At 47.2% G+C, this 25,732-nt stretch overlaps 7 protein-coding genes across 7 annotated transcripts; 1 reads left to right on the top strand and 6 right to left on the bottom strand.

The window, feature by feature from the left end:
- Window positions 1-1,023: 1,023 nt before the first annotated feature.
- On the bottom strand, window positions 1,024-2,899 carry F5891DRAFT_1191503 (glycoside hydrolase family 18 protein; the record flags this gene model as incomplete). The annotated part of the gene is made up of 12 exons (XM_041367465.1): window positions 1,024-1,130; window positions 1,181-1,230; window positions 1,280-1,308; window positions 1,359-1,559; window positions 1,611-1,633; window positions 1,690-1,902; window positions 1,952-1,961; window positions 2,017-2,101; window positions 2,149-2,161; window positions 2,214-2,325; window positions 2,394-2,633; window positions 2,696-2,899. The coding sequence occupies 12 exons, from the start codon at window positions 2,897-2,899 to the stop codon at window positions 1,024-1,026; spliced, it is 1,287 nt and encodes a 428-aa protein (XP_041223451.1).
- A 1,855-nt stretch (window positions 2,900-4,754) lies between these two features.
- Window positions 4,755-6,643, bottom strand: F5891DRAFT_982335 (uncharacterized protein; the record flags this gene model as incomplete). Its single annotated transcript, XM_041377206.1, has 5 exons — window positions 4,755-4,855; window positions 4,991-5,285; window positions 5,444-5,797; window positions 6,321-6,324; window positions 6,573-6,643. The coding sequence occupies 5 exons, from the start codon at window positions 6,641-6,643 to the stop codon at window positions 4,755-4,757; spliced, it is 825 nt and encodes a 274-aa protein (XP_041223450.1).
- Window positions 6,644-8,228: 1,585 nt separating this feature from the next.
- On the bottom strand, window positions 8,229-10,991 carry F5891DRAFT_1279838 (aspartic peptidase domain-containing protein; the record flags this gene model as incomplete). Its single annotated transcript, XM_041370368.1, has 12 exons — window positions 10,641-10,991; window positions 10,499-10,587; window positions 10,389-10,448; window positions 9,685-10,338; window positions 9,562-9,618; window positions 9,346-9,514; window positions 9,227-9,297; window positions 8,798-9,170; window positions 8,641-8,748; window positions 8,569-8,590; window positions 8,452-8,512; window positions 8,229-8,392 (listed from the first exon to the last, which is right to left on the bottom strand). Exons 1-12 carry the CDS (start codon window positions 10,880-10,882, stop codon window positions 8,229-8,231), a joined length of 2,070 nt encoding a protein of 689 aa, XP_041223449.1. The 5' UTR covers window positions 10,883-10,991.
- Window positions 10,992-11,449: 458 nt separating this feature from the next.
- On the bottom strand, window positions 11,450-12,025 carry F5891DRAFT_1191499 (uncharacterized protein; the record flags this gene model as incomplete). The annotated part of the gene is made up of 2 exons (XM_041367464.1): window positions 11,450-11,852; window positions 11,907-12,025. The coding sequence occupies 2 exons, from the start codon at window positions 12,023-12,025 to the stop codon at window positions 11,450-11,452; spliced, it is 522 nt and encodes a 173-aa protein (XP_041223448.1).
- A 4,204-nt stretch (window positions 12,026-16,229) lies between these two features.
- On the bottom strand, window positions 16,230-19,141 carry F5891DRAFT_1240935 (uncharacterized protein; the record flags this gene model as incomplete). The annotated part of the gene is made up of 6 exons (XM_041369721.1): window positions 16,230-16,481; window positions 16,538-17,511; window positions 17,568-17,795; window positions 18,394-18,670; window positions 18,720-18,897; window positions 18,954-19,141. The coding sequence occupies 6 exons, from the start codon at window positions 19,139-19,141 to the stop codon at window positions 16,230-16,232; spliced, it is 2,097 nt and encodes a 698-aa protein (XP_041223447.1).
- Window positions 19,142-21,246: 2,105 nt separating this feature from the next.
- F5891DRAFT_1129793 (uncharacterized protein) lies at window positions 21,247-23,966 on the bottom strand (the record flags this gene model as incomplete). The annotated part of the gene is made up of 8 exons (XM_041364442.1): window positions 21,247-21,312; window positions 21,346-21,623; window positions 21,676-22,628; window positions 22,698-22,827; window positions 22,867-22,963; window positions 23,114-23,434; window positions 23,485-23,769; window positions 23,817-23,966. The coding sequence occupies 8 exons, from the start codon at window positions 23,964-23,966 to the stop codon at window positions 21,247-21,249; spliced, it is 2,280 nt and encodes a 759-aa protein (XP_041223446.1).
- A 1,026-nt stretch (window positions 23,967-24,992) lies between these two features.
- On the top strand, window positions 24,993-25,280 carry F5891DRAFT_956508 (uncharacterized protein; the record flags this gene model as incomplete). The annotated part of the gene is made up of 1 exon (XM_041375414.1): window positions 24,993-25,280. A coding segment is annotated over one exon (288 nt), but the record flags the coding sequence as incomplete, so codon positions are not given.
- Window positions 25,281-25,732: the final 452 nt, after the last annotated feature.

Genomic DNA, 25,732 nt, shown 5'->3' with positions numbered 1-25,732 from the left:
GTATGTCATGCTTTGTTCTGTTGATGGCACTAACCCCAATGCGACCGATTTCCCTACTAGTCTTTATAGGCAAATCTTAGACGACTGAACATTGTCGTTCCTTCTTTACTGATTATCCTGTGATTCCACTCGGTTGTCGACGATGTGCTCATAGTGTTCTCACGCAGATTAGCTATAGCGCTCGCTGGATCGTTCCCCAATCATCGACATGCATGCGGCGCTTCTATTTCTGATCTGTGGTCCATGCCATGGAGACTTGTGGTTTGACCTATCTTTGTTATCACCCCGCCTGTTAACCTTTGCACTCCATTACTGTGTTTCATACATGGGCATGATGCGCTTCTAAACCATTGTTCTATTTCCTGCTATGACGTCTGTCCAGCATTCTGCCCCCGACAGCTTCTCATTGGGGCATATCAGTAGCACCATCACGCAAGGACCCTCCCACAAAGGGAGATGTCGTTTATCTCTACGAGGATCTTATTGCCGACCAGTTTGTCACAACGATACATGTAAACACCGAACCAGCATGCGCACACTATAGGCTATGTCGGCGGTGTGCTTAATTCAGACGTGAAACTTTTGCGATCAGCAAACCACTGGAGGTTACCTCGTTGGGGCAAAGGAACAATGCACGGCGATCTCACGTCAATTTAGGACGCTCCAATGGTAGGCTCGATGAATTACATCAGAACTGAAAAATAGCCACTCGTATATATGCTGTCGCCACTTGATCCCTAGGCCTTGGGCCCCAAAGACATGAAGCTTTGTGTTTGGTGTGGTTGCCTCATTGAGTGCCCTATTTCTGAAAGCCGATCAAATCACAAACATGAACACAAATAATCATCACAAGTATAGCGAGTTTCCCAAGAAACTACGTCATAATTTGCAAGTAAAAACAGTACAAGAAAACATTAATAATACGTCGCTGTCGTCATATCTCATTTCATATCTATTAAGGTACATATCGCGGGACCCACGCTGCATCAGGTGAGCAGGGTGGGGTGGCACCCATCAATGCCTTTACAAAGCAGGCGCTGTGACGATGGGGGGTGGGACAGCCCTACGCTTAGCTGCGGCGGTGGCTGCGGATGTGCAAGCTCCGTCATTAACCCAGACACCCGAGGTACCTGTTATGGGACTGTTAAAAAAGATTCTAGAAAAAATGAGTTTAAATCACCTCCAGGGGTGTCATTCTCCGACCAGTAGCTCGCGGTCCACAGGTACCCACTAAGTTATGCGTTAGTAGATGGACAAGAGCAAATCAGAAAATACGCACCCGTAGGTCACTTCAGAACCTCCGGTATACTGTATAGAGGTTCAGTGTTGAACGGAAGAAAAAAAAGAAATCTACTAACGGCCACACCAGTGGTCCATGCAGCAACACCTGCACAAGTACCGGTGCCTGTCGATGTCGTCGTCGTCGTGCTAGCGCTTGTCGTTGTGGTACTGGTGCTCGTCGGTGTAGTACCAGTACTTGTCGATGTCGCAGTGGTGGATGGCATTGGCCAGGTGTCCCCGCGCACAGTCGCGATCCATGAAGATTCAGCGTAGGGATACTAATATAGGCATGCTCAGAAACCTTGCGAATCGCTCGGATTCTCACGTACCTCCCAAACCATGACACCGCCATCTAGAATTTCCCGTGATGATCAGAGAGAGAAACCTAACTAAACGTGACAGACTTACTCCATCCAGAAGCATAGGCTGATGAAACACAAGATGCTAAGAGAGATGGGTCGATGTACCCATTGGTGGCTTGCGCTGCAGTAGCAGGCTTGCCGATCACAAGCTTGTCCAGAGGAACACCGCTATCGGCGATTTGGAAGAGTGCAGATTCTGGCCAAGTAGTCGAGGAGTTGTACAGGAGGCCGTCGCAAGTCGTGTACTCCGTCGTGCCCTCTGTTTGTTGTTACTAGAGACAAAGGGAACGCTTCAAAGAGAGACTCACGGTTGTAAAACTGAGATGACAGAAAATCAAAACAAGAAATTAAAATGATAGGACGTCGGCCGCACCTGCACATTGTACCAATCAATCATATCCCCGACCGCAGAGTTTACCCAGAGGTATCCTCCTCCACCCCACATATCAGGAGAAAACCTTTTGATATCAGTCAGTAGGGATCAAATGGGTCACTATATATTCACCAAGGTGCAACGGCTGTGCCAATAAGTTTAGCGTGATGATGTTATTTTCTGAATATCTCACTCACGAGCATGAGTCAATATATATTGGCCCTGCGGAAGCTGGGTGCGGAGCTGGGTGGTGAAGTTGCCGAGCCACTGCTCAGCAGCGCCAGTGCCAGCGTCGAATGCAGCGAAATCCTAAGGAAAATCAGTTTTCGTCAAAAATTATCAGACATCATGCAACATGCTTCATAGTCGATGTCTACACCCTGCAGGCCGTATTCGATAACCCAAGCTGCCATGGTATTTGCAGTATCGATGGGGTCGTATCCCGATGAAGTGGGGGTCTCAGTGGACCCAAAAAGGGACACGATGAGTGAGATACCCGCGGCATCGTACTCAGAGAGAATCGAAGAACGTTGAGCTGCTGTGAGCTCTTCCCATTCCTGAGCTTGATCTGCTGCACCATATTCCACGAGGAAAGACAATGCAAATACATTGAAGCCCTGATGTGTGTACCAGTTCACGATTAGCGTATCGATCGCAAGTAGAGGAAAGGAAAGCTGACCGAAATTTCTGACACCGTTGGTTCAGTGGAAACGTACGCATCGCTGTATAAAACGAAATAGGGGGCTACTGGGGTGGCACGCTTCAAAACATTCCTTGCTTTCGGAGTCAGGCTTCTCAGGGTCTCCTCGAGGGGCACGGAGGAGACCTGTCCGATGCATGCGAATGCTGCTATCGCAGTCGTCAGGGTAAGGGAGAGATGCATGATGAGGTCCGAGATCTGAAAGGTGAACGAGGGTTTGAACTTGTGCAGTGAAGCATCTACAGCATAATCCGCCGCGATTTATACCTGCAGATGAAGATGTAAAAGTCCCAACCAGAATTAAAACCTCGAGATACCCCTAGTGCGCGTGATGAGCTATCTCATGAGTGTGACGGAAATAGTGGGTTAGCAGCTTCTGACGATGAGGATAACATATGTGGTTCCTGTAAGGCCATGGAGCCAAATAGTCAGAATAGAACCCTGAGAGCTGGTCAGAGCTCCCTGAAGAGACATGAGGTACCGCAAGGGGATGATGCAGAATGAACGATTACTTACATGACACTGAATAGGTGGGCATCTTCTGGAAGTGACAAAGGTGAGTGTGCTCATGACTGGCGGCTGGCCTCGATCGAGGCACCGAGATCCTGCCATGCGGGACTCGCTCTAACTTTTCAGCATCCGAATACATCAAGTGAGCACGACTAGAACTCGCGCCGCTGGGAAGATTCTACCTCAATGCCCTAATTAGTATGCCCAGACGTCCGAACGGTGGACGTATCACTGAAAAGGTATCTGAAGGAGGGGGAGAAGTTAAAAATGAGGATGTAGCGTATGCGACTCACCATATTTAGGAGTCTGAGTCCCTAAAATGGCAGTAAAGAGATCAGTTCGTCGCAACTGGATGGTGCCTCTTATGCATGGGAAGCCGAGAACAGCGGGTCAGCAACCTGCGGAAAGTGCTGTCTACTGAACGCGTACTCTGGCCGTCAAAAGATGAAATGGAATGATTCCGAGTCCTCCCTTCAAACATTTCAGCAATTTGAAAGGAGGAATCACATCTGCTAGCAGGAGACTGTGTCAGTAAGTTTTCATCCATCGATTTGTACGGCCTGTTTTAAATTTGACACGATGAACGTAGTAAATATTGAGCTGGAGTTAGTACTGAAATAGTCGTAGTACATAACCGCTGTTGGTTCTCACGCCGCGTACAACTTGATCCGTGGCACTGGCTCCCACTTTGCCCTTGAGAGCTCTATTCAATCCTCCAGCTCAAGATACTGGAGGTGCTTGGGATGTCCCATAAACGCAAGTACCGCAAGGTTGCACCATCGGCCAATTCGGCGACGACAATTTACTCACATCTGCGCAACAGGACGAGTACAAGGCCGACATGGGACGGTTGCAGAGCGCAGGACTGGACGAAGGGATCCGACGAAGCCGTCTGTGATGGTCTTCATATACTAGTCTTTCTCCTGCATTTCCTGGCTCTTTTCTTCACTCGTCACTGTCTCATCTACACGTCTTTTGCACTCTGTCGTCTGCTTCCGTATTTCTCACTGCTTGCTCATAGTGTTCTCGCGCAGATTGGCTATAGCGCTCGTTGGATCGTTCCTCAATTATCGATATGCATGCGGCGCTTCTATTTCTGATCTGTGGTCCATGCCATGAAGACTACTCGTGGTTTGACCTATCTTTGTTATCACCCCGCCTGTTAACCTTTGCACTCCATTACTGTGCTTCACTTGCGGGTCTGGTGCGCTTCTAAACCATTGTATCTATATTTCCTACTATGACGTCTGCCCAGCATTCTTCCCCCGACAGCTTCCAATTGGGGCGTAGTATCAGTAGCACCATAACGCAAGGCCCTTCCTACAAAGGGAGATGCCATTTACTCTTTAAATCTCTATGGGGGTCTTATTGCCGACCAGTTTATTTGAAGCTGTCACAACGATACGTGTGAACACCGAACGAGCATGTCTACACTATAGGCTATGTCGGCGGTGCGCTTGATTCTGACGTGATCAGCAAACCACTGAAGGCTACAATGTCCGATTCACCCAGAGAAACAAAGTTGATTTTACTCCCAGGTCCCGTTTGCGTCTTGCAGAGCCGTGGGTCCATTGCGTGACGATGCACGAGTACTACGAGCTCTATCTGGTGTACCCTTGTTTTTGATCACTGCTACATTATTATGCTACCTTCAATTCAGCATGGATTCGAATGCAAAGAAACACAACAACCAAATTCAAGTCAGAGTTATATGCGAGACGACAGCAACACGACGTAGAACTACACACCAATATGAACAAATACCATCCTCTGTTCGAGCGGCACTTTCGTCTTCACCGCGTGCGTAGCACACTTGTAGCTTGAGTGCCCAGGCTGCCCTCGTACAGTCCATGTCACAACCTTTCTTCAAATCTCCAAACATATACTCGTAAAAAGCTTCGACGACGTCTTTCGCGACAGCATCATCGACCTCCCACAGCATGCCAACGACGTTCTTGAACCCTGAAAACTGGATACCAGCTGCTAGAGGGATCACTTCGTCGGATATCTCCTCATCGCCTACAGCAGTATGACAAGCCGATAAGAACGCAAACTCGACCTACGGAAGATGTTCCTCCATGATATCGAGCAGCGTCAATGTTCGTCTCTCATGACGAAATGCGAATTATAAGGCTGCGCAGGGTCCTGCTTGCCATGACACGCAAGGTGCACCCATGTATTCTGCTGCTAGGCTTCGAGTGCACCTGTTCGTGTGACTTTGTCGCCAGAAATAGTGGTGCGGTTGGCCGTCGCAGGGACGAGCTTATGAGCAAGCTCGAGCTCGCTGTCGACAGCCAAGAGCGCCTTGCCTTTCCCTGCACCCGGCCGACCCTGTCCAATCGCCACAAAGGACGGAAGCACGCGCTTCTTCATCGACTGTCTAGATCTGATCAGAGCCAAAAGTGTCGGCATGCAAGAGCGAATGTAGAGATCTTCCAGGCATGGCTTTGTTTGAAACGGGTGAGCTGCATGGAGAGTAAAAGCTGCAGTCGGACACAGCCAGATTCGAGAGCAGCGTTTTAGTTTGAGGACATGCTCGAGTACGTTGACGATCGGTAGCATGTTCTGGTCCTATATCATCTGCAAGAGCACTATCATCAGTGAATGCGTGAGTCCTTGATATTGTAGCCGTGGGAATTACATGAAAGCCTAACTATTTTACGGCCAAAGATGACCATCTATACTACGAGAAATTTGATCTGTTCGTAGCTAGTCATGTATTCTTACCACTATAGACCAAGACGAGGAATTTGTGACAAAGTCCTGACACACCGCCATCGCAACTAGCAAGGGGTGAGAGTGCCCTTGCGTTCATGTTGTTGGACAATCTCACTTGATATCATTTATGTTTCAATTATAATATAATTTAAGGCTTTCCCAAGGACAATCATTCTTGCATGGGGCAGCAAGGATAGATTCGCGCGTCAGTTCGCGAGAAACTTATGAGACATCGCCATCGCAGGCAGCAAGGGATGGAAGTGTATTCCCGTTGATGCTGTTGAGCATCCTCGGTTGCAATCAATCACGTGCCGGATTGCAACGTCATGCAAGACATTCCAAAGCAAAGGCCTTTTACGAAAGACACATCACACACAATACTGGTCAATCAATAGTAAATGCGAGGAAACAAATAAAATTAAGTGTCATTGTGAGATGTGCAAATAACAAGTAGCAATGAGTAGGTAAACGATCAGTGACTTTCTCGCCGCCTTATTCTGCTGAAACAGTGACTACAGACTCGTCCAAAACTCGTCCAAAGATAGTGACCGCTTTCTTGAAGTCGGCAAACTTCGGGGAACATTGTCATTATCAAAGTGCTCGGTCGCATTATATTTGAAATGCTTACCTCACAACGTTGTTGAAACTCATGCGGAAGTGACCAGAGTCCAAGTCGTTGTCGTCAGAGTCCTCGGCCATCGCATTGGCTGCGAATATCCATCCTGGCCCAAACTCTCACCTGACCTCGTCCAGAATTTTATTTCGAAGGTATCTGTGTGAACGAGGCATATTGAGATGAAGTTTTGTTTGATATAAGCTTAGAACAGACGCCGCTCACATAATTTTGCATCCCAGTGGGAAGTAGGGAGGAAGCTGAGTATGCGATAGTGCCTAGACGAGACACCTTACTAAGTTTAAGAGCAGAGAGGGCTCCGCCCCAATGGACAATAATCGAGGATTTTCATCAATGCAGAGTTTATATCATATCATTAAGTGTACTCACTGGTACCGGAAGCACGTCCAGATTGGATGTTGATGGTCAGGCTTTCCACTACAGTGACACGCTGAAGAGGACAAGCTGTTGCAGACAGTGATCGCTAGGGTTAGAGTGTGTCCTTGGGAGTGTTGTATGCTAGAGGACGACCTACAAGTTTAGAAATGCGTCGTTCACTTGCTCAAGAGAGTGATTGCCACATATACACGGAAATTGATAGCGACGATATTGACTGGTAGGAAGACGTCGATGGTGGCTGGATTTAAGTTTCGAACTGAGCGTAAAACGTGTACTTACCCAAAAAGGAAACGTCCGCTGTGGATTCCGTACCTCATCATACAAAGTCATAATCCATACACCGAGTTACATTACCTTTCTGCGATGGGACCCCTGGATAAGGTACGTGACCCGTCGTGTCGTCTGATGCTGCACGCTGACCGCTGAACAATGATCAGCGCTACTGTGGTATCGATCACGCCAGAAAGATGGTGGTGGAGAGGAATGCGATAAAGATGGAGATGAAGGAGAAAGCGAGAGAGATGGAGAGGAAGAGGAGGGAGAGGGAAAGGGAGAGGGAGAGGGAGGCGAAGGAGGAGAGGAAGACGAGAGAGAGGGAGCAGGAGGCGAGAGGGAGGGAGCAGAAGGCGAGAAACGTTGGGATCTCATCTAGATGCTGGCAAAGATTGTTGAATGCGTTCGGATTAGCGTGATGGTCAGTAGCTTCGTTGTGATGCGCATCATCCGTGGCATATATACTTAGTTGAACACACAGATACGCTGATATGCCAAGTTCAAAAAGATCAGTAGCGATACACGAAAGTGATGATAGTAAAGGACATAATATTCATTTCCATGATGTGATACGCAATGGTAGAATTGTTCGGACAAGCTACAGCTAGATCCTGCACGGGTATCATTGCGTCCTCATAATAGCGATGGCCTACAACCCATAAGCAAACATAGAGTATGTAAAAAAAATGAACGTACTTTAATCAAAAATTATTTGAAACTTCATTTGCGAACATGGACGCGAGGTCAAACACTTTGAACTGTGTCACAACGATAGTTAGAGTCATAAGAGTCCACGATAGGTCAGTATATCCTTGATTATATCCCGAAGCGCACAGTCCCAATGATATTTGCGTGTTATAAGAAACAGTTGGCGTACGTAGTGGAGTTGTTGGGCATTAGTGTCACCTGTGTAAATAGTTTTTCGGCAGCAGAGAAGTCTCTCGCGATGTATGCATCGCGGACAGCCATATTGGCAGTAAGGATTCGTCGTAATCCAAATTAGTAAGTGAGTCGAGTCTGTAACAAGGGACCTAACATAGTACGAAGTAACTCAGGGAAGTCCAGAATGTCCTGCGCATGGAGATCGTTGACAGCACCCTTGGTATCGATGTGGTCATCCAGGTAATAAGTGCCAGGCAGCATGAGCTCTACGTGGCGAGTGACTAAGATCTGCGAACAGATTTAACACTGTATCATCGTGGATGACAAACATACCACGTACAAGTTGCCATCAACGGTCCACGGATGAGTCTCTCGTGCAAGAACCGGGTAGCATGACTGTCCTATTTACAATATAAGCACGAGGGTAGCAGGTGAACAGACAGATAGCAATACTCACGATGTCGAATGAATACGCAAGGCTTCATTGATAACAGCTTCCAGATAAGGTAGACGTTTGACCTATTCGTACGTCGAAACATATTCATCTTCACTGCCAAGGGCGTCGTCAAGCTCTTTCTGGAGCTTGAGCTGTACAGGAGGATTGGCGGCAAGGTAATATGTGATGGCACATGACGAGCTGAGCTGAATGGGGAAGATGACTGACCAAGATTGGCTAGAAGACTTACTTGGAAGTAGTGTCGGAACCGGCGATGAGCTGAGTGAGGGCCTCTGCGGTGAGCTCCTTTCTTCCCATGAGATTTCCCTCATCATCACGCCCCTCTTGCAGCTTACTCAAGAGGTCGACGTGGTCAGTTGGAGTTGTAAAACGTTTGGCGACAGCGGCGACTGCAAGACCAGCCAAATTCTTGACAGCTATTCCACCTTTGCGGTACCAGGGAAGCAGACGAACACAGGGTCGCCACGTGGGAGGTAGAACACCCATAGAAGCCGAGAACTCTCCACGATCATTAAGAATCTGGACGGCAGGAATCTCGTATGGGTTGCCATCAACGGTCCGTGGATGAGTCTCTCGTGCAAGAACCGGGTAGCATGACTGTCCTATTTGCAATATAAGCACGAGGGTAGCAGGTGAACAAAAAGATAGCAATACTCACTGCAGTGCTCAAATGGACCACCCAATAGGACATACCTTGTGTGAGCATACACGGCACGAGCAAGCGCAACACTGAAGACCATGATCATGACGAACATACATTTGAAACCCATGCCTCACCGAGTTTTCTGGCAATTAATTGTGTTTTGTCCATTCAGCCGGACCTGAATTAAGTTGTTGACAGCAGATTCGACGTTCGTGAGCGGGAGCAATTGGACGTAGGGACTATTGGAATTTGAGCCACCGGTGATGAAATTGCCATAATTAATCAGGGTGTATGTGTTCCGCACTGCGAATGTGTCAAACAAGTATTGTTAGAACAGGTCGACAACCTACGGAAAGCCATTCCCAAAATCATATCATACTCTCCAAGAAGACTAAATGCAGAAGTGACTGGTTGGAACTATTTGGAAGGTCCAGATTTAGAACAATTTCGTGTTATGCAGAACTGTCACATACCGTTCCCAGGCAAGCAGGGTTTCCAATTGAGAAGGCCGCCCCAAAGATACATTGAGTGGGTGAATAGGATATGAAACGCCTCCAAAATTGAAGGTAGCATTAATAAGTTGCCCGCAACTAGCCAAGCTTCGTTTGCAACCAACCATTTGGCACCCTGTACATGCCCATAGATGGCGTCCGACACCGTTCGAGGCACTTGAGGCAGGGTGAAGCCAGAGTCTAAGACTCCCACTATTGTGCCGTCAGGAGCCTTGGGGGCAATCGATGAATATTTGATCGGCTGTCCGTCAGGCCCAATGATGCCATTATTCTTGTCTGTTACAATCTGCCAATGCTGGTCAGCATCAGTCACTCTGTAAACCTTCTCAATCGACAAATGTGGCATGCTGGTAATATTCTCGAATCCTGGAATGAGTTCTCCTATGGTGAACTGGTCAGTGATATTACTCCCTGGGTCTCCTTTGCGACTGAGCATCATAGTTATGTAGTCATTTGAGGACGTTTGTTCGAGAATACTGTTGATTGGGTTATTCCCCGAATTTCCGTCGAGTTTCTTGTATATCGAGGAACCAGAATTTGGGCCAAGGCCGATGAGACTGTCATACCCTTCCGAATGAATATTTGTGGAGAAAGATGATACATTTGCAACAAGGACTGTACTGGATGTCAGAAAACGAAGCGGTGATACAAAAAAGGACACGGACGGAATGCCTGGTCGCTGACAGATTGCCCAGCAAATTCGAAAGGTGCAGTATAGATGTCGCCTGGCTATGGACGTAATGAATCGTGAGAGCTATGACTTTGAGTGACTGACCAGCAGCCATTCCAACAGCATATGAAAGTTTCAGAGAGCTACCTGTGTCTGTTGCTCCAGGTATGGAGCCGGTCACCCATAGATCAGAGCTGTAAATGGGCAAATAAACAAATACCCGCAATGGCTGTGAAAATTGGATTACCTTCCCGTATCCAGCATCACGGATATGTTTTGACCATCAAGCATGATATTTGTGTAGTAGAAAGAGTTTTGCGTGTTCCCCACAGGTAATATGCCATTGGAAGACGATTGGCGAGGGAAATGGGTGGCTGGGTTGTTAGCAGGTGTTTGAACGTGGACATCGAAAGGGATTAGGAGAGCAAGGACAGAAATCGTCGAACACGACGAAGAAACAAAGGAAAGTGTGATGAAGAAGTGCATCATGATGCCGCTAAAGCGTTAATAATATGTTAGCCTGCACGGCGTGGAGGAGGATGGAAACGAGAACGCATGTAACTTGATGTGATGAAATTAAATCTTGTGGGATCAAATCATCAACTGTTTCTCATTAAATAGTTTAGCCTTCACACGAACTGCACCTACCGTTGCTGCTTCACTTCCGGAGTCGTCAGACAGGTTAGGGAGACGGTCTAAGCCATACAGCCATCCTTCAACCCCAGCGTCGTCTTCGAAATGGTCGATTTGCCGTTGATTGTAGTCATCTCGCCCAGCAGTGCGATCTAACAAAACATGATGTGAAACTTTAGATCAATAGAAAAAACTTTACTCACGAGCAAAGTCACGGTAGTTTTGCTACTAGCTTTAATCACAGACAGTTCACCAGAATCTATGATCCTCGGACGACGGACGGATGCACCTGGGTTCAGAATCCACGACAGTCACAGTTTCGTCTCTCAAACTAGTACGGGAATGGTTTTCCCCCTTCACTTTTGAGTTTTCCCTGGGTTTCTCGGGAACTGCTCAAAGAATCCATTCTCAATTGAAAGGATATCATCCTCTCCATTGCCATAGGGTGCGCGAGAGAGACAAGTTCAGGAATCGTGAGGCATCCTCCTTCACACGATCAATTACAGCAGATTCGACCTGCAACGTTGAGGTCTTTCGAGTGGACTGCGATAGTGCTGAGGGAGGAGGTGTGTCAGATCTGACGAAAGGCACTCCTTTGTATGGATGAGAGACCTTCCTGTACGATGGCCTTTTCTGGCCCAACGTTGCGATATAGTCTTCAGAATAGAGGGAATCGGGGTCGTTCGGGCAGTACGCGCCCAAAGCCGATGAGCTTGATTGATCTTGACTCATGCTTGGTTCAAAACGGGTCGGATTAAGGTCGGTTGGGAAGTGAGCTAGTCCCTGAGGGATGTTCTGGGGTACGAACCCATCATGGGTATCCTGGCTGTGCGAAGTATGATAGTCAGGGTATGCAATTGCATCATGATTGGGCACTGACCCGATATCGAAAGCCCCATGTTGTGATAGTACGTACTGGTAATCGATTGTTCCGCCTTGAAATTTGATGTTTGGTAGCGGCAAAATGCATATGCTGGTATCAGAAGGAACTGCCGTCATGTTATCCGCGTTGTGGGATTAATTCTGACTCGCAGAAGGGCGACCTGGACCGTTATCGTGACTTTGCAAATGTGGCTCCTCAGGCTGGCCTGAGTAGCCGTTATTCCCGGGCCAGTGGGTCATTTCTGAGTCGTTGAGAAAGGCGGCCAGTCAACGATGATTATGATGGTCAGAGCATGAGTCTTACCTCTTTCGGTCGTTACTTTGAGGGGTCTTGGCTGCAACTCCAAGTCCGAGTCAAAGATGGGAGTCAGTCACAAAGTGCCTTTGTACGGAATAAAAAATGGATGTAAGATTGCACCAATAAACGTGCCAAGTCTTAGGCGTCGGTCTTACTGGCAGCTGATATGCGATGGGATCCCGCTGTGGATAGCTAGTTTACTAGATATTTAGTCGTCCGAAGCTGCTTGTACTTACCTCGAGGCTGGCCCCTGAATGATTCGATTGATAGAAACGAAGCTGGCATGAATTCCCGCTGTGATGAGCAAAGACAGTCAGGGTTCATTGAAATCAGCTGAAAGCTTAGGCTCGTTACTTACAAGTGGTTCAGATCCTGGTTCAGATCGACTCGAAGCTTCAAATGGGACTCCATGCAACCGCCGGTAACACGCCTGGTCACTTGACATTGACTAAAATTCAAACTTAGCACAGACTGATGGCAAATGAACTCAAAGTTTGTGATAGTACGTACTGCTAATCGATTGTTCCGCCTTGAAATTTGATGTTTGGTAGCGGCCAAATGCATATGCTGGTATCAGAGGGAACTGCCGTCATGTTATCCACATTGTGAGATTAATTCTGATACTGGAATTGTACTCGACAGGGACCATTGGAACCTGCCCCAACGATCCCGAGACATCGGTTACGGTGCATGCTGACACGCTTGCATTCAAGTTCAAGTTAGCAAAAGATTTGGTAGAAGTTATAGTAAAAATGACATACAGTTTCGATCTGAGAGACGTTGAGAATGAACAACGGCAAGGGGTAGGCGTTACAACAGCACTCGGTTTAGCATGACTCAGAGCTTGAGGCAGTTACATACTGGTGCCTACTACCAGCTGCGTGCTGTGAATTATGAGAGCCATAGGCAGAAGCTGCTTGACACGTACTCGGGTCAAAAGAGGTCGGATCAAGGGAGGTTTGGGGGGAAAAGTGGCTCCTTGAGGCGGTAGATGTGATGATCTACCACGATGTGATCCTAGCGTCATCGCTAAGATGTCGGATAACATGATCGTCCAGACTTGAAAAAAACTTGTCCGCGCAGCATCTGTAGATCTTGTCTTTTCCTTCAGTTGCAGTGAAGTCATCAAATTGCATCTCTTACCTTTCAAACAGCTGTGAGACCTGTTGATCGGAAAACTAGAAAAAAAAACATGTCCACACAGTATCTGTACATCTTGTCTTTCCTTTCAGTTGCAGTGAAGTAGTCATATTCCATCTCTTACCTTTCAAACAGCTGTGAGCGTTGTTGACCGGAGAACTGGAAATGTAAGTCAAAGGTCGATCAAAGTGCGACGCAAACTGTCCTCAACCAGAGAGGATGATAAGTGATCTAGCACCGTGAGTCATGACTGCGTTGGACTATGTGGCATTGTCAAATGAACGGTATACAAACAAACAAAGACAAATAACATACCCCATACTGGTGTGAGAAACCAAGCTGTCACGGTGGTGTCAACATACATATAGTTCATTCGTGAAATACCACATTCTCTCAGGTTAGATATATGGCTCCAGTGGTAAACAGATTTTGTACGGACTTAGCAAAACCAATATTTAGTTAAAATGAAAGGAGGTCGTCAAACTCATCATTGTCGTCTCCCCCATCTTCATCTTCTGGCTCCTCATCGCTAAATGGACAGTCATCCTCCTCGTCTTCGTCATCGAAATCTTGACCCTCGCCGTCACTGAACTCCTCATGATCCAAATCATCGTTTACTACATCCATGGTGTCAAATGGTGCCCGCGAGCCAAGACATTCTCTAGTTATACTCCGAATCGTTACTGGATGTCCCACTCCAAAGGGGGTATATCTCATAAACATATCACGATCAACAAATCTGACACAAAGGTCAAGCGTTGATTCGACAGAGGAAGTAATATATATACTCACATGCCCACATAATATTCTTCCCAATCGTCTAGCTCCCCCTCAAAATGCGCTAATGATTGTCCGTAGCGAAGGGAGCTTGTTCCACGTCCTGAGGCAAAGGCAGGAATCAAATGGGCTCCTCGAATCACTTGTGACGGATCGAGAAACCCAAATGCGTCCGGGTCCGATTCGTCTACAAACACAACTTTTGGAAGACGAGCTTGATCGAAGCCTGATCGATAGTTCTGCGGTGATGCCAGCCACCTGACCCAGAGCACATCAAGGTACTGCTTTACAGGTTGGGCTCCGTCGTTGAGCCACGTGTCTATTTGGTATATACCCAATACACGGGCATACCAATACGGGTGACTGGGCCTCGTTTCCCCTGAAAGCACCATAACATCAGGATGCGTTCTAGGGTTGACGCTATCATATTCACGCCTGAGGTCATACGTGGTGTAATGCACCTGCATCGTCTGGAGTGAGTATATTCTGTGGTTCGGAATTATAACAGTGTTATGTTCTTCGGCTGTGAAGGTGTGATCACAACAACTAATATCTAGCTTCCGCAGCTGAAAAAGGACGTGATCCTTAAGCTTTGGTATAAAATTCTGAGAACTAATGTGAGAGACGTGTAAGGTGTGTACACAATTCAATGTCACTTCTACCTTGACAGCCGGATCACCATCATGTTCTCGAACAAATGCGAATATATCGACTGGGTTCCTCTGATTATTTGCGATATGGTGATGCTGTCCAGAGAATGTCGAGGGGTGGGCATCGACAGGTGATTGACTGTCAGCGGAAGATATACCTTCTGCTTCTGCTTCTGCCACACGTCGAAGCACGCGACGCCTGCGTTCATGCTTAGCCAACTGGGCTGGAGTATCTAACTTGCTCGTCAGCGGATAAAACACCTTTAGAGCTCTGTGTGCAAGTTCCCCCTGGCCAAATTTAACTTCGCGTCGAGAGTAGAATGCACAAGATACTTACCATCTGAGTCGTGAATGAATCGGTCGTCCCAAAGAGCCTGATGGTCCTTGCATAATCTCCCATCGCGTGGAACTTGTAGGTGCTGAGATTGAACTTCTTTACTCTCGGTTGGCTTGATTCTGGGGAGGTGATATTAGGTTCAGAGCGCTGAGCAAACCTGCGTTGGCGAGCTGCTTTTTCTCTCAGCAACTCTATAGTATTGAAGGCGGCACAGGTGTCGCGTTGAAACTTCCGCAATTTCCGAGAGAGCCGTTTAAACGTCTCTTCGAGAAAAGACACAGTAGATTCTGAGTGGACCCTGAGCTTGGCAAGCGCATGCCATTGTGCAAATTGATATAGTAAAGACTGCACGATTGCATCGTGCTCGGGAGGAAACAACCCTTCGAAAACTGCGATAGAACACTAATGACCAAGAAAGCGTCAGTGACCGTAATAACAAAACTAATAATGGGAAAACCTGTAAAATGTCTTCGAAATCGCGCGCTGCTAATCGCTTCATCTCAGAGGTATTGTTTGAGAACTTTCGAATTATACCATTCCCAAATGTGGGGACCTGGCGAAATCTACGATGAGATTAAGAGTCAGTGACTCGTTAATAGATATCAGTACTCCACGTACCTGCTATCGAGGGTCGCAACCAGTTGATTACCTCCAGGGAGCGCATAAAGAAGCCGGATAAGGTGCGTAAATAACGCCTTCCAGGTACCTAATTCACATTCATGCATAAAGTCAACAACAAGCATTCGGAATGAGTCGAAGCCGAACGGTCCGAGCTTGTTAAAAAACTGATTCTGCAAGTTAGGGACCTCAGCTGATTGTAATTGATGCGGAACTATTTCCACCTACCATAGTGGGTACCCATGAACCCTCTCCGAGAGTTTGTTCGACTTTAGAACCATCTACAGTGTTTCCACACTTGTAGATAAACTCGCGGGCCTGGACAACTTTCATCGTAGCATATACTCAGATGTTCGCGACACGGCTTTTCATGTCCCGTAGTAGACCGAGAGAACTGAACAAGCTTTTTGGGGTCAGACAGCGAGGACATGCACATAAGCCCATATCTTTGATTGTGGCGATTAAAACCCTGTAAAATCATGAGTGATCTGAAAAATTTAATCAAGGTAAAGGAATGCACTTCTCTGGGTAATCAGCCGAGTACGTGAAGATTCTGGGAAATATTCTCCGCAGCACTCCATCCGGACATTTCAAAACGATACCGTGGCGATATGCTTGAAGAAATTCTTCATCAAGCAAGATTTCCCAGCATGCGTGAAACAATTCTCTTCGGCAGTGTGTTTGAAGTGAGGCCATACCAGTCTTTGATATACGAGATATTGTGCTCAACAAATCTTTGATACTGTCCGGAAGCTGATATGCTGACGTCAGTAGCTGTAGACACGAATCCTGCAATTAGGACGACTCACGGAAGGGAAGAATCCCACTAGGTGGCATGCGCCCGATTGCGGTGACGACCGCACATACTTCGTTAGATTTCCAAAATATAGGTACAACGGCCAAGCCTTTGCAGTTCCAAAGTTTGCTAAGTGAGTTGAGTCCGAAAAGAACATGAGACCTGCTATGGCGCGTTCTAAAGAACAACCGGGTTCCTTTGGCAGTTTCTGGAGGTTGTCCTGCGCTTCCAGCCAGGCATTGGAGGTATAGAGTTCATCGTATATTCGTTCCTGACGGTCGTCCAATGGATCCTTCCATAGCCGTTTGAAAGGCATGAGATGGAATGCGCTTGCTTGGATATCTGCAAAAGCAGCATGGATTACTTCGACAAGAGGACGATAGTGAAATCCAGGGATAGTATACGTTTTAGATCCTTCCTCCCTTGACTTTGTTGGGATGGTAACAGTGACATCGGCCTCAATCCAGTCATCTGGGAAGGTAACCTTCCCCTTGCCGTCGCCTCTATCTAATTCTCGCAAGCTTCTTCTCACTGAGAACCCTTCAAGATCTTCGACGTCAAAGTCGTCCGCCTGTATAACTTCTTTCACAAGGCGCTGGACCTCAGCTTCAGATTTTCGATGACTGCCTGAATTCATCCAGGTGATCAGGCGATAGATGGACATATTGGGAAACGGATAGGGTGGTGGCAACACCTGCGTCTGAGAATCGGGTCCTTGAACAATTATCGGGCACGACCTAGCAAGTAATGAAGACAGGACGAATTTATCAGGCTCGAAGGAGGGACGGCGAGGGTATAGGCGGCAGATTCCAAACAAGTTGAAGGGTGTTTGGAGGGTATCTCTTAGCGTTAACAGAACGCGTTGAATTCTCGATCGGATTGGCGGCGATGAGACATCAACTTCATTGACGTCACTGAGATCTTCAGTCAAATGTTCGAGGTCATTGAAAAGTCTTGGAATCTGCTTCCTACAAAGTGTGGGTCCCTCTGGAACAATCGAATAATCAGCCATTACTATATGCAGATGCCCACAAAATACGAACGCAGAACATCATGTTGGGATCTTGAGTCGACTCCAAAAGTAGGTCCTTCTGAGTCCATCATAACATCATCGTGATTTGGTTCATTTTCAGAATCCGAGGAGTGCTGCGAGGCTGCCGGTCCTGGAGCACCGAATAACGCGGGCCCGGCAGTGCTACTAGGGTTTGCTAGGGATTTGCTAAAGGCGAATGGTCTTGGGTTGTCCTTCACAGGCCCAGCCCTCCGAGTCACTGGTAAGATTTCCTGTTGACATGAGTTAGGAATCAGTTATCTTGTATTGAAGTTGACTCGAAAGGTTCGAGGAGAAATTTTACTCACTTGCGATGATGAACCAGACAGGTTTCGAACTATATTTGCGTTTCTCGCCCGCTGTAGTCTTTTCTCAGCGGCAAGAACACCGGATTTCCTGAAAAAGTGACAGCTTGTACGATGCTTGTTAAGCCCCCGGTTGTCTGTAACTCTCTCCCAAGAGCAACCCAAAGCTCCACACGATATCATTGAAAAAAACAAAAGCAGTATGCAGAAAGCGTCTGGAGGCCGCATGGATTACTCAGCTACTAACTGAAGCACACGCTTGAGGTCGCTGTAATACTATGTCAACTTCAAGTTGAAGGTGGTGTGAGACTTTGACATGGGACTACTACCTGATTAGGATAATTATTACGAGTACAATATTCATAATTTGATGTGACGTCAACACCGGAGGTCCTTTGGCGCCTCACCGTACTCAGTCGCACTTTGTTGTTAAGTCATGAGATTGATCCGGAAGATCACCACACAGAAATAGAATCATTAACGTTGTCATTCATCGAGAAATAATGAGAGTACCCCAAGCGGCGTCGTGTTGCTGTAGCTTGGTGTTGATTCCGATCAATGCTTCGATGATATTCGGGGAAGTTTCAGTAAAGGACTCACGCTCCTTGTAGTGAAGAGCTTTCGCGTAGGCATGGAACCTCATGGCATACTCTCCCAGAGTGCGATGTTCGATGAGGAGTGTCTTCTCCTCGTGTTCCATGAACTCAGCTAAGCTAAGCAGTCGGTGCACGAGATCAGACGGAGCAGTGGTGGTGGTGATGGCGCATTCAATGGATCGCACGAGGCCTTCCTGATTAAGCAATTAGCACGAATCGGTTATGAGTATAAGGTGGATTCACTTGATACTGATCATAGAGTTCTGTCCAGCAGGATCTAAATGCTGCATTAAACAGTTCTTTCGCTAAAGGAGGGTGAATATCGACAAGACTCATGGAAGCCCGAAGCGTGTGCGATTCAAGAGGCAACGTAAGTGGATTATTTGACGAGACGTCCAATGAACCAGGCATCTTCGGCAAACTCGAGAGGTTAGATGAAGATGAGGCAACTGATAATGAGGGGATGGTGTCACAAACGTAGAATTTGACGAGTATGGGGTCAAATACGTAGAGTTAGAAGAATTCGAGGATGCAATGGCAAATTGCAACTGCGAGGTATCCTCGCCTATTGATCGTGAGGGTGGAAACGAGGACTCTGACCATCTATTCTCTAGCAGGGGCGAAGCCCAGATGTCGTCTATTCTTTCGTGCACAAGATGGGGCATTGTTGCAATCAGTGGTGAAAGGGCCCACGGCTTCGTGTCCGACATCAAGTCATGTTCCAAGGTAGCGTCGACGTATCTAACAACTACTATTAGCTCCTATCGCCGTGTACGGCATCGTCCAATTCCGAATGAACACCACAGCATACTCACTTCATGAATTTGAGCGCCACACCAGCACCCCAAGGCAGCTTTAAACGTTTGTCGAACGTATTTCCAAACATAACATGCATCTGCTGAAGTCGGTTGTAGGAACCGGCCTGATATAATTACCACACAGCCATCAGATAAAACGAACAATGTCCGAAGTACAGCAATGCTTGGACTCACCCTGGACCTGGATACCCCACGTGATCCCTTTCCTATCTTCTCGGTACTCCGCGTAATGCCCTTTGCCAGAAAGATTGGTGAAACCTTTGATGTTGATAACGACCTTGCCTTCGAACAATTCCGAAGATATGTCGTGCGCCTTTCTGTTGTTCACTTTTTATGTGATACAAACAAGCTTATCCATGGATGGCTCAACACGTGCCCGCAGACGGGAGTGAAACATAGCTGTTTGCTCACAAGGAATGGACAGGAGGTAGAAAAGGGGGCAGTGCACGTGTGACAATAGAGTGCTACACAGAATCTTAGTCATAGCAGTGGGTCTAGGAAAGTATTGAAGGAAGGACGTATAAGACCAGCTTGCCGTTGTCGTTGTTTGGAATGGAAGTAAGGTGCCAAGGCAAGATACAGCGGTTGTAATGGCACTGAATCAAAATTTCACGTGAGTCTAACCAAAAAGGAAATTGATGGAAGTCGTCGCGGAAACGTTTCCCTCCCTGCACAGGCTGCAACTGCTATACCACGGTCCTCCAGGCATCCCAGGACCCTTGTGATAGTTGTCGGGTCATCCCCAGGTTAGTATGTTCAGGTAGGTCTAGAGTGTAAGTAGATGATACACAGTTGGTTGACACCACTTCGTAGGGTCCGTCAAAGCGGGGCATACACTTTGCCACTCACCTGTTGTTCTTGTTGAGATACTGTCGACATCGATGGGCCATCGAAAGGCACACCAAATTGCCGACAGCCAAGGTTGAACGTCGAATCGTTGTTATTGTGAGTGTTGGCTGTGTTTGCCTGTGCGATTTTGGTTGCTAAAAGTATATCATGCGCATCAGCGACGTGAAACAATGGCCTCGCTTCTTTGCGACATATCTCCAACACTTGCGTAACACCAGTATCCACATCACCATCACGGCCCACACATATCGAACAAGTCATTCATATTGACTCTGCACCGCTGATACCAAGGATTGTTCACAATTAAAAGACGATGAGAGTTTTGAGAAAAAACACTGGAGAGAAGGCTTGTGCACACACATCACATCTCGCAGCTCATCAGCACGTGAGAGCCTGGAATTGAGACTGCCACTCTTGCTTGCTGTGTGAGTTCTTTATACCCGAGTCATGACGGCAAAATTAAATCAGCGAATGTTCGATCGACTTCGTCACATCTACGAAGATTCCAGAATTCAGACAAAGATGGCCCTGGTACCCGCATACAACCATCACTCAAAGACTCTGATAGCAAATGCTACTCCAAAAATAACATTGATACCCCAGCAAATCTCAGGTAATGTTGCTGCACAGGTATTCAAATTGAACGGATGAGTGCAGTAGGGGTCGGAGACCTTGGGCGTAAGCTAGTAACACTTCTTTGATAGCTTCCTCTTTCGGACCACGATTCTTTGGCGAACAAAAGATCAGTAACTTAACTCCATTTGGATTACATCCTGGCTACCCGACCAGGGGAGCCCGACCATGGGAGGCTTCAAGTTACTGACTTATCCTCCGTACTACATCTGCAAAACGACTGAAATGAATGCTTAACTTATGCGCGTTATGGACACTTACGAACGCTTATGACTTCAGTAGCGAACTCATGCGATTGGTGGAGATCTATTTTACTGTTATTATTTTATTTCGTCGTTATAAAATTACAAAAGATGGACAACCGAATATTTTGATCAATGATAATATTTTGCATCTCGTGCGATCTCAAAGATAAGATAGATAAAAACAGACGTGTTGGACCGCAAGCTGAAACTACGACAAAAATGTAACTAGTGCAAGTCTGAGCGCAATGCATGATATATCTCTTTGTCCGAGAAATTGTTCAGGTAAAAGTGCTGGTATATCTCCATACTCGTCGCTGCACTCACCGTACGGTCAGCGCCTTCGCCATACACAGGGATAAGCTCTACTGCCTGCGCGACATCTGTGAGAGGAATAACTGCACCCAATCTCTGCTGGCCTGTGGGTTTTTTACGATATTTTCGGGCTACCGTATACATACTGACGGCAGGCTGATTGCCTGGATGATTGACGATCTCGTAGTACTGGACATAGAGGAGCGGGTGGTCCACGAGATAGTGGGGAAGTGTGACGTGGGGAGGCGCAATGGGTTGGAAGACTGCCCGCACTTGAGCAACAATATTCACTGTAAAGAAAAATTAGTAGCGTGCAACCGAAATGAGGTAAATACTATTTACCTGTCTGGTCGCCATGCATCGACTGCGCAATCACAGCATCACAATTTCCCAGAGGAAACTTGTCTGACGGTGGGGCAGCCTGCACAACTTGACTAGGCATAATTATTCGTGAGCGGAAAACAGAATGCAGCTGCAATCGAAATTTATTCCACATCTTGAGGCGACCACGATTGCAGCTCCACGTTGTGGTGAATTGACCGTCAGAAACCTTTGTAACGTAATCAGAAAGTGCTTGTCCAAAATCTGGCAATGCATAAAGCTGTTGGACTTCATTGACAGACATCTTGGCTCGATCAGGAGCGACGGTGATGTGAAAGGCAGCTGTAGCGGTGGAAGATAGAATGCCCTTCAAAAAATGGTTTCGAACTGGGCGCGGCCCAATAAAACACCGTTGATTTGGATCATGAGGTGCGACACGGGCGATCCACGCAAGAGCAGGGTCAGTTTCAGTGACCTCTTGCTCTTCCGTGACTATGGCATTGGTAAGGGGAGTATCGTGCATCTGTAGGAAAAGGTACAACTGAAACCGTCGCATGGACTCCTCACAGTTGAGAATATCTACGATTTGCTCTGTAAAGGTGCGTGACTGGCGGGATGTCCTCTCAAACGGAAGTTTGCAATGTGTGATGAGCAGGCGCTCGGTGACGTCAGCAGTCCATTGAATGAGGGCGCCTATATCCTTGGTGAACGCAGCAAAACTTTGTAAAAGCTCGAGCTTTGGAATAAGGAAGTTGTCGATCGTTCCTTTGGTGCCTCGTCTAGCTCCAGCATCCAAGATCGCTTGCTTATAATCATGAAACTCTTTGAGGGACGCAACCATGGAATCGATGGAGGTATCTGTATAAACAGGGCTTTGGGCCTGGTAAATGAAGTCGATCAGAGCGAGAATTGCATGGACAAACTGGGGAGGCACGACCCCAGCGATAGAAGGCACCAAAGTGCGTTGCAAGTCCCTGTGTTCCCGGCCGGTCATTTGTTTCATCTGACACACTCCAGATGAAAAATGGCGCATTCCTACTCACTTGTGGTGGCTCTTGAATCGGGCATCGAGCTCGTCCTTACCCACCAGTTCTTTGGACCACTTAAACGGGTGATCAAAAAAGAATTTATGGCAGGTATGAAGAACTTCCCCTGCTAAGAAGCGAGCAGGGTCTGCAAACCGCCAATTCCGCCAAAACGGTTGGTGAACACCGCTTAGTGAACGAGCCTTGGCTTCCTCCTGGAATTCTCGCAACCTCCATGGATCAATGCATTGACAGATGTCGTATATCGCTGAAAGGGTGTGTTCCTTTGTGCGTGGTGCATGGCGATAGCTGTCACCAAAGGAATGGGATGTGGCCAACGTAACAGGAGAAGCGACCTTTGAGACACATGCTATGGCTTACTGTTCTGGCAAATCTGCAGTGTAAGCAGCCAAAGGTGTGAAGCAGTGTCGTACATGGCCACATGGATTGGGTATGAACTTCCCCGACATGGCTGCGACCTTGGCGTCTGCGAAGATGATATCCATGCACTTGTGAAATAGCTGTTGACTTAGAATAGTTTGGTAGTCGGCATGAACATCGACAAATTTTGGAATTGGCATGAAGCTGACACATCGCCAAGCATGACTTGTAGCTCTCATCCGCACATCAGACTGAATGTTAGCGATTGAGACAAAGATAGGGTGCATTTCAAGCCCTCCAGTGTGCCGCGTCACGGGCGTCTTGTCAGATGCAATGATTATCGGAACTATGGTGGCGCCTTTGGGAAGTTGGTCCTATACCAAGATGTCCATCAACCACCGTAAGCAAATACGTAGAATTTTACCTGAATCTCGGATGCTTGTCGTGCTGTAAAATATTCGCTATACTCGTGTTCATTACCATCAACCACAACATGCGGGTCGTATGTCATGTTATTCGCAAAAATCGGATTGGCAAAGAGATCTTCTACTACACTTAATCCATCACGCCAGATGAGCTGTATTGGTTGGATGGTTGGGTATCCGGTTATTTCGAGTGTAGTTGAACGCCATTTTGGTCTGGTGGGAAGAGAGGCCATCCATGCAAGTAGCCGGTCTTTTGAACCAAATGATGGTTTAGCTCGACGGACCTGTGTGCTAGAGGTTAGTCCTGTATGTGCATAGAGGAAGTTCACACCAAACAGACCCATTCGAGCTTGAGAAATCTGTCAATATCACTTTGCGTGAAGCGTTCGCAGAGGAATTTACCAAGTTCAAACTCTGCTTGGTCTTGAAAGGGGTAAAATGGAGTGTTGTGTCGTCGATAAGCAAATTGGTCGCTTTCCATGGCCTCGAGGATGTTTGGAGCCTTTCTGAATATATAGCCGGAAGATGGGTGGTACTGTCCCAAGATGTGGTCTTTCCCTGTTTCCGAGGTAGATCGAAGGAATGCGGGTGGGACAGGGATACGACAATCTTGTATTTGAGGCCAGCAATCATTTCCTTGCTGTAGGTGTTCTAATACTGCCTCATTGGAGGGTAGATCAATTAGACACTGGGGACATTTTGCAGAAGATGATCTACCAGTCAATTCAGAGGTCATTAAAGTGAGTACAGTACGTTCAAGAAACAAAACTCACAAGTTGGTATCAATAACAAATTGCCTGGATTGTCCTTGCTGGGGATTGGACGATACAGCAGGATGACTGGCCTGCATCCCAGCGGCATATGGTGTTGACATGAACGGACTGCACAGGAAAAAATCACAAGTCCTTGAAACTCTGCACTCTGTTGTCAACTTACTCCCATCGTAACCCCCCCTCAGATTAGCTAGAAATCTGTGGTATGTGTCGAGATGTGTCGCCTATCTATAAGCTAGGATATTAACTAACTTACTAGTATCAGTATGGACGTCTACTCTGAGAGGTCCACGCCTCCTCTGTCCGACTCTGAGACTACAAGCTCAACTCGAGTTGACTTGTCCCCATCTTTCTTCGCTCGGTCCGGTTCCAAGTTGGTGTCCCCTCCTAGATCTGCGACATCATTGAGTATCACCTCTGCCTTGGACTCTGAACCCTCTAGTTGTTCCCATGCTGGGAAGAGACCAGCTCAATGCAGCCGCAGCCGCAGCCGCGCCCTCCCCGTGGTAGGGCCTATTGCGAAGCCAGACCGCCTTTCTCGCTTTCGTGAACAATTACGTGCTAAGTACAGGCCACGCCTCGTTTATCAGGCCCCACTCTACGAGCTCCAATTCGCAAAGAAGCATACTCTTGACAGCTCACAGAAAGGCTTCAACCTCCAAGACTTACATGAGGTAGGAGCTTTTGCTTGTAATTTAATGTGTTCTGATTAATCAAATATATAGGGCAAAGAACTTCTACAGAGAGGTTTATCTCATCTCTCTGATGACTCCTTCCACAAGGCGGTCCAAGTCAAACAGGCCGTCAAGGAAGATCTCCGCCACCAGCTCATGCATACCACCTGGCGACTCGAACGTAATAGAAGGGAAAAATCTTTCCTGAAATCCCTCCAGCGAGAGCAGGAGGGTGATTTCAAGATGGCGGAGACCGAAATGGAAATATTCAGGGGTTTCATTACTGCTCGGGGGCTCCCGGCTTTGGAAGACAATAAAGACTACCTTGAGGCAGTCTTTTCAGAGTAACTGGATCATTATGAAGTCGCCAGTGAGCAGTACGACCAATTTTTGACTCATACGGGAAAGTGCACCGCCCCCTTCCCAAACAGCAGTGATACCGAAGCTTCAGGCTCCCACAGTGATGCGGAGTCTGATGATAGCCTAATCTACCAACTGGATGAGTGAGATGTTGAGGCACGCAGCCTTATCGACGAATGAGAAGAGTGCGAGACCCTATTTCAATTTACCTCGTGTTTTGTTTTATTAACGACACATGTACAGTGCAGCCTTCATTTTTACATCCTTCAATTCAATTCCTGATCACATTATCGCCCCTATGACCTGTCATTGATCTCGTTTGTACATTTTATGTATATCATTTCCGATTTATACACTTGTTGTGCCCTTCGTTTACGCATGAGTTCAAACCGGCAAGTCAATTTATTGCACACAGATAGCAGGATGCGGCTATCCACGAC

Source organism: Suillus fuscotomentosus, assembly GCF_016647785.1.
Source record: "Suillus fuscotomentosus strain FC203 chromosome Unknown F5891scaffold_43, whole genome shotgun sequence".
NCBI classification, from domain to species: Eukaryota; Fungi; Basidiomycota; class Agaricomycetes; order Boletales; family Suillaceae; genus Suillus; species Suillus fuscotomentosus.
The sequence above is the reverse complement of the archived record's forward strand: the minus strand, read 5'-3'. Positions and strand labels throughout refer to the sequence as shown.